Source organism: Eumetopias jubatus, unplaced genomic scaffold (assembly GCF_037043125.1).
Source record: "Eumetopias jubatus isolate StellerSeaLion01/CBP00866 unplaced genomic scaffold, mEumJub1_p1.0 scaffold_30, whole genome shotgun sequence".
Taxonomy (NCBI): domain Eukaryota; kingdom Metazoa; phylum Chordata; class Mammalia; order Carnivora; family Otariidae; genus Eumetopias; species Eumetopias jubatus.
Window position 1 is genome coordinate 1346298 of NW_028274836.1, and position 17248 is coordinate 1363545.

The window sequence follows — 17248 nt, forward strand, 5'->3', positions numbered from 1 at the left end:
CATTGTAAATGGGATCGACTCCTTCATTCGTCTCTCTTGTCTTGTTGTTGGTGTATAGGAATGCCACTGAATTCTGTGCATTGATTTTGTATCCTGCCACTTTACTGAATTCCTGTATGAGTTAGCAGTTTTGGGGTGGAGTCTTTTGGGTTTTCCACATAAAGTATCATATCATCTACAGGGAGTGACAGTTTGACTTCCTCTTTGCTGATTTGGATGCCTTTGATTTCTTTTTGTTGTCTGACTGCTGTGGCTAGGACTTCTTAATACTAGGTTGAATAGCAGTGGTGACAGTGGACTTCCCTGCCCCATCCTGACCTTAGGGGAAAAGCTCTCAGCCTTTCCCCATTGAGAATGATATTCGCTGTAAGGGACATATATTCTACCACTGCTCCGGGTGGGCTCTTTTAGGTCGAGATCACACATTCTATCACTCCTCTTAATGGGTGACCCTTTGGGGACCATACAGTCTATCACTGCTCCAAGTGGGCTGTACAAGGTGGGACCATACATTCTATCCTTATTCCACGTGGGCTGTCCCAATTGGGACAATATATTCTACCAGTGCTCCAGGTGGGCTGTTCAGGTGGGGACGAGACATTCTATCTCTGCTCCACCTGGGCTGTTTCAGGTGGGGACCGCACATCACACCACTGCTCCATGTGGGATGTCCCTGGTAGAGACCATACAGTCTATCACTCCTCCATTTGGGCTGTTCCAGGTGGGACCATTCATTCTATCACTGCTCCACGTGGGCTGTCCAAGGTGAGACAATATATTCTACCTCTGATCCAGGTGGTTTTTCAGGTATGGAACATTCATTCGATCTCTGCTCCACATGGCCGTTCCTGGTGGGGACCTTACATTCTATCACTGATCTACGTAGGCTGTTCCAGGTGGGACCACACATCATACCACTGCTCCACCTGGGCTGTTCCAGGTGGGGACCACACATTCTATCCCTGCTGCACCTGGGCTGTTCCAGGCGGGGAACTTACATTCTATCACTGATCTATAGGCTGTTCCAGGTGGGGGCCACACATCATACCACCCTTCGACCTGGGCTGTTCCAAGTGGGGACCACACATTCTCTGACTGCTCTGCAGGAGCTCCCCTAGGTGGGGACCATCGCTTGAAACACCAGTAACAGAGCACAAGTATACCCAAACCTCCCACGTACACGTTCCCATCCAAACTCTCTTGCCTCAGCCACGTGTGTGAGAATAGCAGGCAGAGGAGGGACATATGAAGGGATATGTGTAATGGAAAGTGTTCCAGAGTCTGTCTGAACTCTATGCTATTCCCATCATCACCCCTCGATCAAGGCTAGAGTCTGAACCCAAATTACCGACCTGCGACATCCAGGTGGAAGGACACCTTCTGGCCCCCGGCCTCACAGCGGTACTCCCCAGCGTCCGCCTTGCCCACCTGCTGCACCACCAGCCGCCTGCTGCAGCCCTTGGCCTCCACGTGCACTCTGGAGCTCGCACTCAGCTTCTTCCCATCCTTGTACCACGTCACCTCTGTCTGGGCCTGGGCCACCTCACAGCTCAGGGTGGCGCTGGCCCCCGTCTTGGCCTGCACCTCACTGCGTGCTGGCTGCTCCTTGGCAAACACCACAGAGGGCTCTGGGGACAGAGAGCGATGCACATCATCAAAGACACCATGTACGTTAGGAAGGTAACACGGGGGGAAGAAAGACTAAAGAGGGAGGAAGGGGACCTAAAACTTCTCAGGCTCTGCATCGGCTGTGTGGTCTGGAAACCCCGACTGGCCTCTTGACAATGAGTAACACAATCTATGGACCCATTGGATCAACACTGTGCGTGGGAGAACACACATTCTCTCACTGCTCTGCATGGAGTGTTCAAGCTCTACGTTGGCTGATCTAGTGAGGACCCTACATTCTACCACTCCTCCACGAGTGCTCTTCCAGGTGGGACCGTACAGTCTATGACTGCTCACCTGGGCTGTCCCTGGTGGGGACCATATATTGTATCACTGCTCCACCTGGGCTGTCCCTGGTGGGGACCATATATTGTATCACCGCTCCACCTGGACTGTCCCTGGTCGGGACCACACATTCTACCACTCCTCCATGAGGTCATTCCCAGGTGGGACCACACATTCTCTTTCCTTTTTTAAATTTTATTTTATTATGTTACGTTAGTCACCATACAGGACCACACATTCTATCACTGCTAACCGTGGGCTCTTCCAGGTGGGACAACAAATTCTACTACTGCTCCAGGTGGGCTGTTCAGATGGGGACCATACATTCTATCTCTGCTCCACCTGGGCTGTTCCGGCAGGGACCTTCCATGCTGTCAATGATTCTTCTGCCTGAACTAGGCAGGGATCACACATTCCATCTTACACCATGGGGGCTGTCCCAATCGGGACAATATATCTACCACTGCTCCCGGTGGGCTGTTGAAAGGTGGAGACCACAGATTCTATCACTGCTCCTCCTGGGCTATTCCAGCTGGGACCATTCATTCTATCAATGCTCACCTGGGCTGTTCCAGGTGGGACCATACAGTCTATCACTGCTTTACCTGGGCTGTTCTCGATGGGACCATACATTCTATCAATGCTCACCTGGTCTGCTCCAGCAGGGACCTTACATGCTGTCAATGATTCTCCTGGGCTTTTCCAGGTGAGGACCATACATTCTATCACTGCTCCACGTGGGCTGTTCAAGGTGGGACCATACATTCTATCCTTTTTCCACGTGGGCTGTCCCAATTGGGACAATATATTCTACCACAACTCCAGGTGGGCTGTTTAAGGTGGAGATCACACATTCGATCACTGCTACTAATGGGCTGACCCTTTGGGGACCATACAGTGTATCACTGCTCCACCTGGTCTCTTCCAGGTGGGGACCTTACATTCTATCACTGATCTACCCAGGCTGTTCCAGGTGGGGACCACACATTCTCTGTCTGCGTGAGCTCTCCTAGGTGGGGACCATCGCTTGAAGCACCGGTAACAGAGCACAAGTATACCCAAACCTCCCACGTACACGTTCCCATCCAAACTCTCTTGCCTCAGCCACGTGTGTGAGAATAGCAGGCAGAGGAGGGACATATGAAGGGATATGTGTAATGGAAAGTGTTCCACAGTCTGTCTGAACTCTATGTTATTCCCATCATCACCCCTCGATCAAGGCTAGTGTCTGAACCCAAATTACCGACCTGCGACATCCAGGTGGAAGGACACCTTCTGGCCACCGGCCTCACAGCTGTACTCCCCAGCGTCCGCCTTGCCCACCTGCTGCACCACCAGCCGCCTGCTGCAGCCCTTGACCTCCACGTGCACTCTGGAGCTCGCACTCAGCTTCTTCCCATCCTTGTACCACGTCACCTCTGTCTGGGCCTGGGCCACCTCACAGCTCAGGGTGGTGCTGGCCCCCGCCTTGGCCTGCACCTCACTGCGTGCTGGCTGCTCCTTGGCAAACACCACAGAGGGCTCTGGGGACAGAGAGGGATGCACATCATCAAAGACACCATGTACGTTAGGAAGGTAACACGGGGGGAAGAAAGACTAAAGAGGGAGGCAGGGGACCTAAAACTTCTCAGGCTCTGCATCAGCTGTGTGGTCTGGAAACCCCGACTGGCCTCTTGACAATGAGTAACACAATGTATGGACCCATTGGATCAACACTGTGCGTGGGAGAACACACATTCTCTCACTGCTCTGCATGGAGTGTTCAAGCTCTACGTTGGCTGATCTAGTGAGGACCCTACATTCTACCACTTCTCCACGAGTGCCCTTCCAGGTGGGACCATACAGTCTAGGACTGCTCCACCTGGACTGTCCCTGGTGGGGACCATATATGGTATCACTGCTCCACCTGGACTGTCCCTGGTGGGGACCATATATTGTATCACTGCTCCACCTGGACTGTCCCTGGTGGGGACCATATATTGTATCACTGCTCCACCTGGGCTGCCCCTGGTGGGGACCATATGTTGTATCACTGCTCCACCTGGACTGTCCCTGGTGGGGACCATATATTGTATCACTGCTCCACCTGGGCTGCCCCTGGTGGGGACCATATATTGTATCACTGCTCCACCTGGGCTGCCCCTGGTGGGGACCACACATTCTACCACTCCTCCATGAGGTCTGTACCAGGTGGGACCACACAATCTTTTTTTTTTTTTTATGTTACATTAGTCTCCATCCAGGACCACACATTCTATCACAGCTAACTGTGGGCTGTTCCAGGTGGGACCATTCATTCTATCAATGCTGCACATGGGCTGTTCAAGGTGGGACAACATATTCTACTACTGCTCCAGGTGGGGTCTTCAGATGGGGACAAGACATTCTATCTCTGCTCTACATGGGCCTTGCATGGTGGGGACATAACATGCTATCACTGATCCACATACGCTGTTCCAGGTGGGGACCACACATCATACCACTGCTCCACATGTGCTGTCCTTGGTAGGGATCATACATTCTATCACTGCTCCACATATGCTGTCCCAGCTGGGACAACATATTCTACCACTGCTCCAGGTGGACTCTTCAGGTGCTGACGAGACATTCTATCTCTGCTCCACCTGGGCTGTTCCAGGCAGGGACTTGACACGCTGTCAAAGATTCACCTGGCCTGTTCCAGGTGGGACCACACATTCTATCACTGCTCCACATGGGCCGAACCACGTGGGACCATTCCCTCTATCACTGTTCCACTTGGGCTATTCAAGGTGGGACCATAGATTCTGACCCTACTCCACGTGTTGTCCCCACTGGGACAATATATTCTACCACTGCTCCACGTTTGCTGTCCCTGGTAGGGACCATACATTCTATCACGGCACCTCGTGGCCTTTCACTTGGGACCATACATGCTATCACTGCTCCACCTGGGCTCTTCCAGGTGGGACCATTCATTCTATCACTGATCCAGGTGGGCTTTCAAGTGGGGGGCAGACATTCTATCTCTGCTCTACATGGGACATGCCTGGTAGGGAACATATATTCTATCACTGCTCCTCCTGGGGGGTTCCACGTGGGACCATACAGTCTCTCACTGCTCCACATGGGCTGTTCCAGATGGGACCACACATTCTATCAGTGCTCCACCTGGGCTGTTCCACGCAGGGACCTTACATGCTGTCAATGATTCTCCTGCGCTTTTCCAGGTGGGGATCACACATTCTACCCTTACTCCACCTGGGCTGTCCCAATGGAACAATATATTCTACCACTGCTCCGGGTGGGCTGTTTATGGTGGAGACCACACATTCTATCCCACACCTAATGGGCTGTCCCAGGTGAGGACCATTCATTCTATCACTGCTCCACATGGGCTGCTCAAGGTGGGACCATATATTCTATCCTTTTCCGCGTGGGCTGTCCCAATTGGGACAATATATTCTACCAGTGCTCTAGCTGGGCAGTTTAAAGTGGAGACCACACAATGCCCCTATGGGCTGATCCAAGTGGGGGCCATACAGTCTGTCACTGTTCATCGTGGCCTGTTCCAGTTGGGATACATTCTATCCTTACTCCATGTGGGCTGTCCCAATAGGGACAATATATTCTTTTAAAAAAATTTTTATTGTTATGTTAATCACCATACATTATATCATTAATTTTTGATGTAGTGTTCCATGATTCATTGTTTGTGCATAACACCCAGTGCTCCACGCAGAACGTGCCCTCTTTAATACCCATCACCAGGCTAACCCATCCCCCCACCCCTCTCCCCTCTAGAACCCTCAGTTTGTTTCCTGAGATTAGCAATTCCTCATATCAGGGAGGTCATATGATACATGTCTTTCTCTGATTGACTTATTTCACTCAGCATAACACTATCCAGTTTCATCCACGTCGTTGCAAATGGCAAGATCTCATTCCTTTTGATGGCTGCATAATATTCCATCGTGTATATATACCACCTCTTCTTTATCCATTCATCTGTCAATGGACATCTTGGCTCTTTCCACAGTTTGGGTATTGTGGACATTGCTGCTATAAACATTGGGGTGCACATACCCCTTCGGACACCTACATTTGTATTTTTGTGATAAATACCCAGTAGTGCAATTGCTGGATCGTATGGTAGCTCTATTTTCAACTGTTTGAGGAACCTCCATACTGTTTTCCAGGGTGGCCGCACCAGGTTGCATTCCCACGAACAGTGTAGGAGGGTTCCCCTTTCTCCGCATCCCCGCCAACACCTGTCGTTGCCTGACTTGTTCATTTTACCCATTCTGACGGGTGTGAGCTGGTATCTCATTGACATTTTGATTTGGATTTCCCCAATGCCGAGCGATGTTGAGCACTTTTTCATGTGTCTGTTGGCCATTTGGATGTCTTCTTTGGAAAAATGTCTGTTCATGTCTTCTGCCCATTTCTTGATTGGATTATCTGTTCTGTGGGTGTTGAGTTGGATAAGTTCTTTACAGATTTTGGATACTAGCCCTTTATCTGATATGTCATTTGCAAATATTTTCTCCCATTCTGTTGGTTGTCTTTTGGTTTTGTGGACTGTTTCCTTTGCTGTGCAAAAGCTTTTTATCTTGATGAAATCCCAATAGTTCATTTTTGCCCTGGCTCCCCTTGCCTTTGGCGATGTTTCTAGGAAGAAGTTGCTGCGTCTGAGGTCGAAGAGGTTGCTGCCTGTGTTCTCCTTTAGGATTTTGATGGACTTCTGTCTCATGTTTAGGTCTTTCAACCATTTTGAGTCTCTTTTTGTGTGCGGTGTAAGGAAATGGTCCAGTTTCATTCTTCTGCGTGTGTTTCTCCAATTTTCCCAACACCATTTGTTGAAGAGACTGTCTTTTTTCCATTGGACATTCTTTCCTGCTTTGTGAAAGATTAGTTGACCATAGAGTTGAGGGTCCATTTCTGGGCTCTCTATTCAGTTCCATTGATCTATGTGTCTGTTTTTGTGCCAGTACCATAATGTCTTGATGATGACAGCTTTGTAATAGAGCTGGAAGTCGGGAATTGTGATGCCGCCAGCTTTGCTTTTCTTTTTCAACATTCCTCTGGCTATTGGGGGTCTCTTCTGGTTCCATACAAACCTTAGGATTATTTGTTCCATTTCTTTGAAAAAAGTGGATGGTATTTTGTTGGGGATTGCACTGAACGTATAGATTACTCTAGGTAGCATTGACCTCTTCACAATGTTTGTTCTTCCAATCCATGAGCATGGAATGTTTCTCCATTTCTTTGGGTCTTTCTCAATTTCTTTCATGAGTATTTTATACTTTTCTGAGTACAGATCCTTTGCCTCTTTGGTTAAATTTATTCCTAGATATCTTATGGTTTTGGGTGCCATTGTAAATGGGATCGACTCCTTCATTCGTCTCTCTTGTCTTGTTTTTGGTGTATAGGAATGCCACTGATTTCTGTGCATTGATTTTGTATCCTGCCACTTTACTGAATTCCTGTATGAGTTAGCAGTTTTGGGGTGGAGTCTTTTGGGTTTTCCACATAAAGTATCATATCATCTGCAAAGAGTGACAGTTTGACTTCCTCTTTGCTGATTTGGATGCCTTTGATTTCTTTTTGTTGTCTGACTGCTGTGGCTAGGACTTCTAATACTAGGTTGAATAGCAGTGGTGAGAGTGGACTTCCCTGCCCCATCCTGACCTTAGGGGGAAAGCTCTCAGCCTTTCCCCATTGAGAATGATATTCGCTGTAAGGGACATATATTCTACCACTGCTCCGGGTGGGCTGTTTTAGGTCGAGATCACACATTCTATCACTCCTCTTAATGGGTGACCCTTTGGGGACCATACCGTCTATCACTGCTCCAAGTGGGCTGTACAAGGTGGGACCATACATTCTATCCTTATTCCACGTGGGCTGTCCCAATTGGGACAATATATTCTACCAGTGCTCCAGGTGGGCTGTTCAGGTGGGGACGAGACATTCTATCTCTGCTCCACCTGGGCTGTTTCAGGTGGGGACCGCACATCACACCACTGCTCCATGTGGGATGTCCCTGGTAGAGACCATACAGTCTATCACTCCTCCATTTGGGCTGTTCCAGGTGGGACCATTCATTCTATCACTGCTCCACGTGGGCTTTCCAAGTTGGGACAATATATTCTACCTCTGATCCAGGTGGTTTTTCAGGTATGGAACATTCATTCGATCTCTGTTCCACATGGCCGTTCCTGGTGGGGACCTTACATTCTATCACTGATCTACGTAGGCTGTTCCAGGTGGGATCACACATCATTCCACTGCTCCACCTGGGCTGTTCCAGGTGGGAACCACACATTCTATCAGTGCTGCACCTGGGCTGTTCCAGGCGGGGAACTTACATTCTATCACTGATCTATAGGCTGTTCCAGGTGGGGGCCACACATCATACCACCCTTCGACCTGGGCTGTTCCAAGTGGGGACCACACATTCTCTGACTGCTCTGCAGGAGCTCCCCTAGGTGGGGACCATCGCTTGAAACACCAGTAACAGAGCACAAGTATACCCAAACCTCCCACGTACACGTTCCCATCCAAACTCTCTTGCCTCAGCCACGTGTGTGAGAATAGCAGGCAGAGGAGGGACATATGAAGGGATATGTGTAATGGAAAGTGTTCCAGAGTCTGTCTGAACTCTATGCTATTCCCATCATCACCCCTCGATCAAGGCTAGAGTCTGAACCCAAATTACCGACCTGCGACATCCAGGTGGAAGGACACCTTCTGGCCCCCGGCCTCACAGCTGTACTCCCCAGCGTCCGCCTTGTCCACCTGCTGCACCACCAGCCGCCTGCTGCAGCCCTTGGCCTCCACGTGCACTCTGGAGCTCGCACTCAGCTTCTTCCCATCCTTGTACCACGTCACCTCTGTCTGGGCCTGGGCCACCTCACAGCTCAGGGTGGCGCTGGCCCCCGCCTTGGCCCGCACCTCACTGCGTGCTGGCTGCTCCTTGGCAAACACCACAGAGGGCTCTGGGGACAGAGAGCGATGCACATCATCAAGGACACCATGTACGTTAGGAAGGTAACACGGGGGGAAGAAAGACTAAAGAGGGAGGAAGGGGACCTAAAACTTCTCAGGCTCTGCATCAGCTGTGTGGTCTGGAAACCCCGACTGGCCTCTTGACAATGAGTAACACAATCTATGGACCCATTGGATCAACACTGTGCGTGGGAGAACACACATTCTCTCACTGCTCTGCATGGAGGGTTCAAGCTCTACGTTGGCTGATCTAGTGAGGACCCTACATTCTACCACTCCTCCACGAGTGCTCTTCCAGGTGGGACCGTACAGTCTATGACTGCTCCACCTGGACTGTCCCTGGTGGGGACCATATATTGTATCACTGCTCCACCTGGACTGTGCCTGGTTTGGACCACAAAGCCTATCACTGCTCCAGTGGTCTGTTCAGGTGGGTACAAGACATTCTATCTCTCTCTACATGGGCCATTCCTGGTGGGGACAACACATCGTATCACTGTTCAAATGGGCTGTTCCAGGTGGGCACCACATATCATACCACTGTTCGACCTCGGCTGTTCCAGGTGGGGACCACACATTCTCTGAATGTCTGTGTGAGCTCTCCTAAATCGGGACCATCGATTGAAACACCAGTAACAGAGCACAAGTATACCCTAACCTCCCACGTACACGTTCCCATCCAAACTCTCTTGCCTCAGCCACGTGTGTGAGAATAGCAGGTAGGGGAGGGACATATGAAGGGGTATTTGTAATGGAAAGTGTTCCAGAGTCTGTCTGAATTCTATGCTATTCCCATCATCACCCCTCGATCACGGCTAGTGTCTGAACCCAAATTACCGACCTGCGACATCCAGGTGGAAGGACACCTTCTGGCCCCCGGCCTCACAGCTGTACTCCCCAGCGTCCGCCTTGTCCACCTGCTGCACCACCAGCCGCCTGCTGCAGCCCTTGACCTCCACGTGCACTCTGGAGCTTGCACTCAGCTTCTTCCCATCCTTGTACCACGTCACCTCTGTCTGGGCCTGGGCCACCTCACAGCTCAGGGTGGCACTGGCCCCCGCCTTGGCCTGCACCTCACTGCGTGCTGGCTGCTCCTTGGCAAACACCACAGAGGGCTCTGGGGACAGAGAGGAATAATCAAATATCTAGAACTGAATTAGGGCCCACCTTCTAGATTTCAAAACCAGGAGGCCTTGGCCACATGCTTGTTCTGCTCCTGGCTCCATCTACACAGAGAACCCCACACTCAGAAGACACATAAAGCAAGCAACAGGTTAGTTTTCAGAATCTGAACCCTCCATGTCAAATAATCTCCAGGTAGGTATGTGTTATGATTCAGGATTTGGCATTTATCATCCGTGATAATTATCCTAACAAATGGTGGCATACCTGCACATCAAAGCACAGATATATTCAGAGAGAATTTATTGTGCACTGTCACCAATAGCAGGCGATGTCCAAGTCACAAGAACACAGACACAATGACCCCTAATGCAGTCTGTCAGTTCTAGCCAGCCAATCACCATCCCTGTAACCCAACCCCTGGCCTGGGGACGGACATAGTTTTTATTGACTTCCTTCTTTAGCTTCACATCACATTACTTCTAGGACCCAGTCTGTCACCTTAGGCTAAATTTTCTTCCTTTTGACGTATATCCATCAACAATTTTTTTCCAGCAGGATTTTGTGGAAAGGAAATTATCTCCATTTATTTCCTGAAAACATCTTTATTTCACTCTAACTTTTGAATGATAGTTCAGCTGGATACAGAGTTCTAGTTGACAGTTATCTTCCCCCACTACGTTGGAGATGATGCCTTCTTTGTGCTCTTCATTGCTGTTGACAAATCTGTGGAAGGATTCCTGTCCTCCCATTAATCTTTACTTTTCTGTGGTTCACTATGGTGTGTCTAGCTGTGGGTTTATTTCTCCTACATTTCCCATGATCACTTGGGAGTCCTGAAGCTTAGGATTCACATCTTCAACCGCTGCTAAAAGTTCTCTATGTCATTTCCTTCATAATTTTATCTTCTCATTCTCTCCAGTCTCTCCTAGAGGCCCTTTTGGACACACATGTGGCCCTACTGCTTCTCTTCTCTACATCTGTCCTTCTTTCTTATTTTTTTTTTATCTCTGTGTTTCACTCTGAGTAATTTCCTCAAATCTATCTTCCAATTCAGTGATTTCTGTCTTCAATCATGTCTAATTTGCTATTTATCATGTGTTTCCCATTCACGAAGCTTCATTTGCTTCTTCTTTGAATCTCCCTTTCTTCTTCTTACTATTTCACTTCTTTCTTACGTTTTCCTCCTCTTTTCTAGCACCTGGAAATGTACCTTTTTCTCCTTGCCAGTCCAGAAATTAACTTAACCTGACTTTGTTACATTCTGCCCACATTTGCAGATGTCCACAGTGGGAGAGTTTTCACACTATAGAAGTCAATGGTACTGCTGGAAAACCAAAATCCAGATGGGGTGCTCTTAACTCCACCTTTCCAATTTCATCTACTAGGGACTTTCTGCTTTGGGAACACCTCTCTAATCTCCTCCTAATAGAAGTCAGTAGAAATCTTGGTTGTTAGCCTGCACATCAAAGTATTGGTATTTTCAGGGAGAACTCCTTTTTTTAATACTGTTTAAATTTTATTTTTTTCCTTCATCTTTTAATTTAAATTCAATTAATTAACATATAATGTATTATTGATTTCTGAAGTAGAGGTCAGTGATTCATCAGTCTTATATAATACCCACTGCTCATTATGTCACGTGCCCTCCTTAATGCCCATTACCCAGTTACCCCATCCCCCCACCCACCTCCCCTCCAGCAACCCTGTTTGTTTCCTATGACTGAGAGTCTCTTATAGCTTGTCCCCCTCTCTGATTTCATCTTGTTTGAAATTTTCCTCTCTTCCCCTATGATCCTCTGTTTTGTTTCTTAAATTCCACATATAAGTGAGATCATATGATAGTTGTTTTTCTCTGATTGACTTATTTTGCTTAGCATAATACCCTCTAGTTCCATCGACGTCATTGCAAATGGCAAGATTTCATTTTTTGATGGCTGTGTAATATTCCATTCCAGTCATCTGTCGATGGACATCTGCACTCTTTCCATAGTTTGGTTGTTGTGGATATTGCTGCTACAAACGTTGGGGTGCAGTTGTCCCTTCAGATCACTACATTTGTATCTTTGGGGTGAATACCCAGTAGTGCAATTGCTGGGTCATAGAGTAGCTCTATTTTCAACTTTTTGAGGAACTTCCATACTGTTTTCCAGAGTGACTATACCAGCTTGCATTTCAGGGAGAATTCTTTATGTGATATCACCAAGAATGGGCAATATCTTTGAGTTACAAGATTTTTAATTGGATTTTTAATATTTTTTAAAATGCACATAGCCAAAGTACAGATGGTGCTATTTTTATGCCTTAAATGTATTTTTCATGGAGAAAAAAATAAAGCATCCAGCTGGCTGACTTTCACCTGGAGCAGGTGGCTGGATGGAAGACAGTGATAATCCAACAATCTGTGCAGTGGCTGGTGAGGGTTGCAATCAGCTTCCATGTCACTGGGTTCTCCCTCCAAACCTCCGGGCCTCTCCTTACATGGTTCCAGCTCCCCCAGGATCCCAGGGGTAGGTCCCATCATCATCCACTCCTTCCACGGTACTTCTTCGTCCAGTCCCTCCCACCACCAACACACCAACAAATCTTGAATCTCCCTCCTCAGACCAACATCAACTGAGTACCATGCTCAGACACCAACCACCCCCTGGACATCCCAGGCTAACTTGTCACTGCTCCTCCCAGCGAATCTGCTCCTGTCCACCTGCCATGTCTCAGATGGTGGCCACTCAGTCTATGTGTTCACCTAAGCTTGTAAGACTCACCTATGACTACTGTTTCTCAGCCCACACCCACATGAGCACCACTTCATACACTCACACACCTTCTCCATCCCTTCAACTACCACCTCTGTTTGACCCAGACACCTCCAGAGGCAAAATCTCTGCAGTAAGATGTCTTCGGGGGCCAGAAGGGTTAAGTGGAGTCCACATGCTTCCTGTGAATATGATGTCCACCTGAGTTCCCACCATATCTACCCTCCCAGCCAACAACAGCCTCACTTTTGGATTCGGCCTCTCTATCATTTCTTCACCCATTGAAGCTACCACCAGAATTCTGCAAATGGATGAGTCCTCACAAACACTACTATGTGAAAGCAGAAAACACCTAACCACACAGCCAACTGTCACTCTCAGCCATGGCCAGCTGGATACACACCTTGCAGACTGTAGAGTAGCACCTGCCACTCATTTTGTGGCCCCAGACTCAGCGGCATCCTCAAAGTAGGGTCACACCAGGTCTCTGTTATTTCTGATATTCACTTCAAAGGAATCCTCACAGACTAACCTTAAAAGAAATTGTGTTTCTGTGATATGTATGTCACAAAATCCTTCCTGATCACACTGTGTGTGTAGTGTCTACATATGTGGGTATGTCTATGTGTATATCTGTGGGGGGAGGTATGTATGTATGGATGGATGTGCCTGTGTATATGTATGTCCATGCATGTGTTGTGAGAGTGTATGTGTTTAAATGTGCATGTGTGTGTAAATGTGCATGCATGCATGTTTGTGTGTATATGTGTTTGTGAGTGTGTATGTGTGTTGAAATGTGTGCAAGGGTGTATATATGTCTATTCATGTGTATATGTATGTGTTTTGAGCATGTATATGTGCATGTGTATGTGTCTATGCATGCATGTGTGTGAGCATGTATGTGTTCAAATGTGCATGCCTGTGTAAGTGTATGTGTGTGTGTGCATGTCCCTGTGTGTCTGAGATGGTCTGCCACTGGTTGTGCCCAGGAAGAAGCATGTGGAGTCCTCCATGGTCACTCTGACCCCACAGCTGAGCCCACACCATGAGGCCCCCAACTGCACAGTGGTTTACCTTCAAAATTGACCTGAGTTATAAATATCACCACAAAGATGCTTAGGATTTGTCCCACACTAGAAACACCAAAGTTTGGATCCATGTACATAATTACAAAAAATTAAAACCCATATTTTTACAAAAACACCTGTGCTTGATTCCAGTTCTAGGCACAAACACTTCACCGTGTCTCAGTCACCGAGTGCAGCCACAGGGCCATGGGGCTGGTTTGAAGATTCTCAAAATAAGCAGCAGCAGGCAGATTGGGGAGAAAAAAAAAATAAAACAGAATTCTAAGGCCACCAAACCAGAAGTGAGTCTACCTTTTCCCCCTTGCCTGCACATAGGGCAGCTCAACTTCCAGAAGTAGGTCCCCATGTCTCCCCCAGAGCATAGGGAAGAGGACACCAAGTGTTCAGAGAGAATGGAAGACACCCCATTGTTCCTCCATGCTCTTACATCCTAGCCCACATTAGAGACCCTTAGCTTACATCCTAGCCCACAAAGATTAGAGACCCTTAGCTTACATCCTAGCCCACAAAGATTAGAGACCCTTAGCTTACATCCTAGCCCACAAAGATTAGAGACCCTTAGAACACTGGGGATGGAGAGCACTGCTCTCCAACCGAAGGAAGACCCACTGATCTTTCTTTCTCTACCCTCCTGCTGGTGCAGGAGGGACCATGGGAAACAGGTACCAAAGCAACATGCCAGGAGCCCCTCCTTTCCAACTAAAGAACAAGAGGATGACAGAAGATCTAGAACATGCGGTTGTCCAGGAACACCAGGTCTCACCCCTGAGCCACATGTGAGTGGATCTGACCCCAGTCAGCAGGCCACAGACTTTGAGTTCTGACCTGCGGCACGGGCCATTGTCCAGAGCCACACTAACTACTAGGTGGGCACATTCAGGACAGATCTAAATGGCACTGCAAAGCCTCTGGAAACAAAACAACCCATGAAAGGCTGGCAGGAACCCATAGTTTGAACTCAACAAAGCTTATTTCCAGCTTTCAAAAAAAATCAACATTCTTCATTAGATGTAAAGAAGACCCAGGGTTTCAAACATAGTATTCAGTATATCCAGGATGCCATCCAAAACAGTCCCCCGAATAACCAGGAAACCCTCAGTTCACTGGCACAGGAGAAGACTGTTAAGAGATACCAGTGTCAAAATGACACAGATGTTGGAAATAGCTGACAAAGAATTTCAAGCAGCTGTTTAAAAAAAAGTGAAAGCAAACACCCTTGGAAGGAATGGAAAGAGAGATACTCTCAACAAAGAAAGACAAGACATAAAGAGCCAATATATCTTTTACAAGTGGAAAAATAAAATAACTGAAATCATTCACTGAATAGGCTCAGTAGCAGAATCCAGACAACAGAAGAGCTACAGAACTTGAAGATAAATCAATGGAAATTAACCAACCTAAAGAAGAGCAAGAAAGGGAATTTTTATATACAGCCTCAGGGACCTACAGGATGAAACTAAAAGGACCAAAATTCATGTCATTAGTCCTAGAAAGAGAGAAAGTACAGTTCAAAAAATATTTTCAAGAAACAATGGTTGAAACCCTTTCAAATTTGATGAAAGACCTCAAACAGATTATAAGAGCCCAGCAAATCTCAGACACAATAAACCCAAAGAAATCCACACCCAGACACACCATTTCAGAGCCACTGAAAATTAAACCACAAAGATTCTTGAAAGCAGGCAGAGAATACAAACACATGATTTGTGGGGGGGGACAATTGGAATGACTGTGAATTTCTCGTCAAAAATTAGTCAGCATTAATTGGCCCAGAATTCTGTATCCAGCAAAAATCTCCTTCAAGAATGAAGATAAAATAAAGACATTCTGCACGAAGGGAAGCTAAGAAAATTCACTGCCAGAGATCGCGCTACAAGAATTTCTATATGGGGAATGACATTGTAGGAAGACTCAGAGCATCAGGAATGAAGGAAGACCAACAGAAATGGTAAATGTTTGGGCGTTATGGACTATGAATTGTCTGTCCTCCCACCCCCCCATAATCCATTTGTTGAAGCCCTAACCCCCAGTTTTGGAGATAGAGCATTTAAGGAGTTAATTATGGTTAAAAGAGGTCACAAGGGTGGGACCCTAATCCATAGGACTGGCATCTTTATAAGAGAGAGACCCCAGATGTCTCTCTTGTTCTCCATGTACGCACAGAGGAAATGATATGTGAGGATACAGCCATCTGCAAGCCAGACAGGGAGGTCTCACCAGCACATGCCCAAGCTGATACCTTGATCTTGGGCTTCTAGCCTCCAGCACTATGAGAAAATAAATGTTGTGTAAACCACACAATCTGTGGTATTTTGTTATGGCAGCCTGAGAAGACTAATATGCTGGGTAAACAAAACAGACTATTCTTCTCCTGCTGAATTCTTTGGAATGTATTTTGTAATAGAAAGCAAGAATTATCACATTGTCTGATGAAGTTTTCAATGGTAGAGATATTACATAAAACAACTAATAACATAATGGTAGAAGAGTAAAAGGACCTACGTATTGATAAAACTTCTACATCCCGGGCACCTGGTGGTGGTTAAGTGTCTGTCTTCAGCTCAGTTCATGATGCCATGGTCCTGGGGTCAAGACCCGTGTTGGGCTCCCTGCTCAGCAGGGAGCCTGCTTCTCCCTCTCCTCCCCACTTGTGCTCTCTCTCACTGTCTCTGTGTCTGTCTCTCAAATAAATAAAGTCTTAAAAAAAATAAAAATAAAATGGAATACTAAAAACATCCTAAATAACCCAAAAAAGGCAGAAAAGGTGAAAAAGAGGAACCAAAAAAGAGAAAAAATGGAAACAAATAATAAAATAGTAGACGTAAATCCAAACATACAATTATTGAATTAAATGAAAATAGTCTAAACACACTGATTATAAGACAGAGATTGTCAGAATCGATTTTTAAAAATGACTCAACTTTGTTATCTACAAAAAACTCACTTCAAAAGAAACTCACTTAGAAAAGAAACAATTTCAATCAGTAATCCATTTTTCCACCTTAAGAAATTAGAAGCAAAATAACCCCAGAGCAAGCAGAAGGAAAAGTAATAAGAACAGAAATCAATTAAATAAAAAAATAGAGAAAATCAATGAAAACTATATATAGTTCTTTTTTTGCTTTTGTTTTCTTAAAGATTTGATTGATTGATTGATTGATTGATTTGACAGAGAGCGAGAAAGCACAGGCAGGGGGAGTGGCAGAGGGAGAGGGAGAAGCAGAGTAGGGAGCCTGACTTGAGGCTCAATCCCAGGACCCTGAGATCATGACCTGAGCCGAAGGCACTTAACCAAGTGAACCACCCAGGCGCCCCATATACGGTTTTTTGAAAAGATCA

At 46.9% G+C, this 17248-nt stretch overlaps 1 protein-coding gene across 1 annotated transcript in view; it reads right to left on the minus strand.

Annotated features, from left to right (window-relative positions):
- OBSCN (obscurin, cytoskeletal calmodulin and titin-interacting RhoGEF) overlaps nt 1-17248 on the minus strand; it is a 127034-nt gene that overhangs the window by 90760 nt on the left and 19026 nt on the right. Inside the window, exons 9-12 of the mRNA XM_088020475.1 lie at nt 9785-10060; nt 8658-8933; nt 3201-3476; nt 1353-1628 (exon numbers count right to left, since the gene is read on the minus strand). Coding sequence (XP_087876601.1) covers nt 1353-1628; nt 3201-3476; nt 8658-8933; nt 9785-10060 — 1104 coding nt within the window. The remainder of the gene's footprint in view (nt 1-1352; nt 1629-3200; nt 3477-8657; nt 8934-9784; nt 10061-17248) is intronic.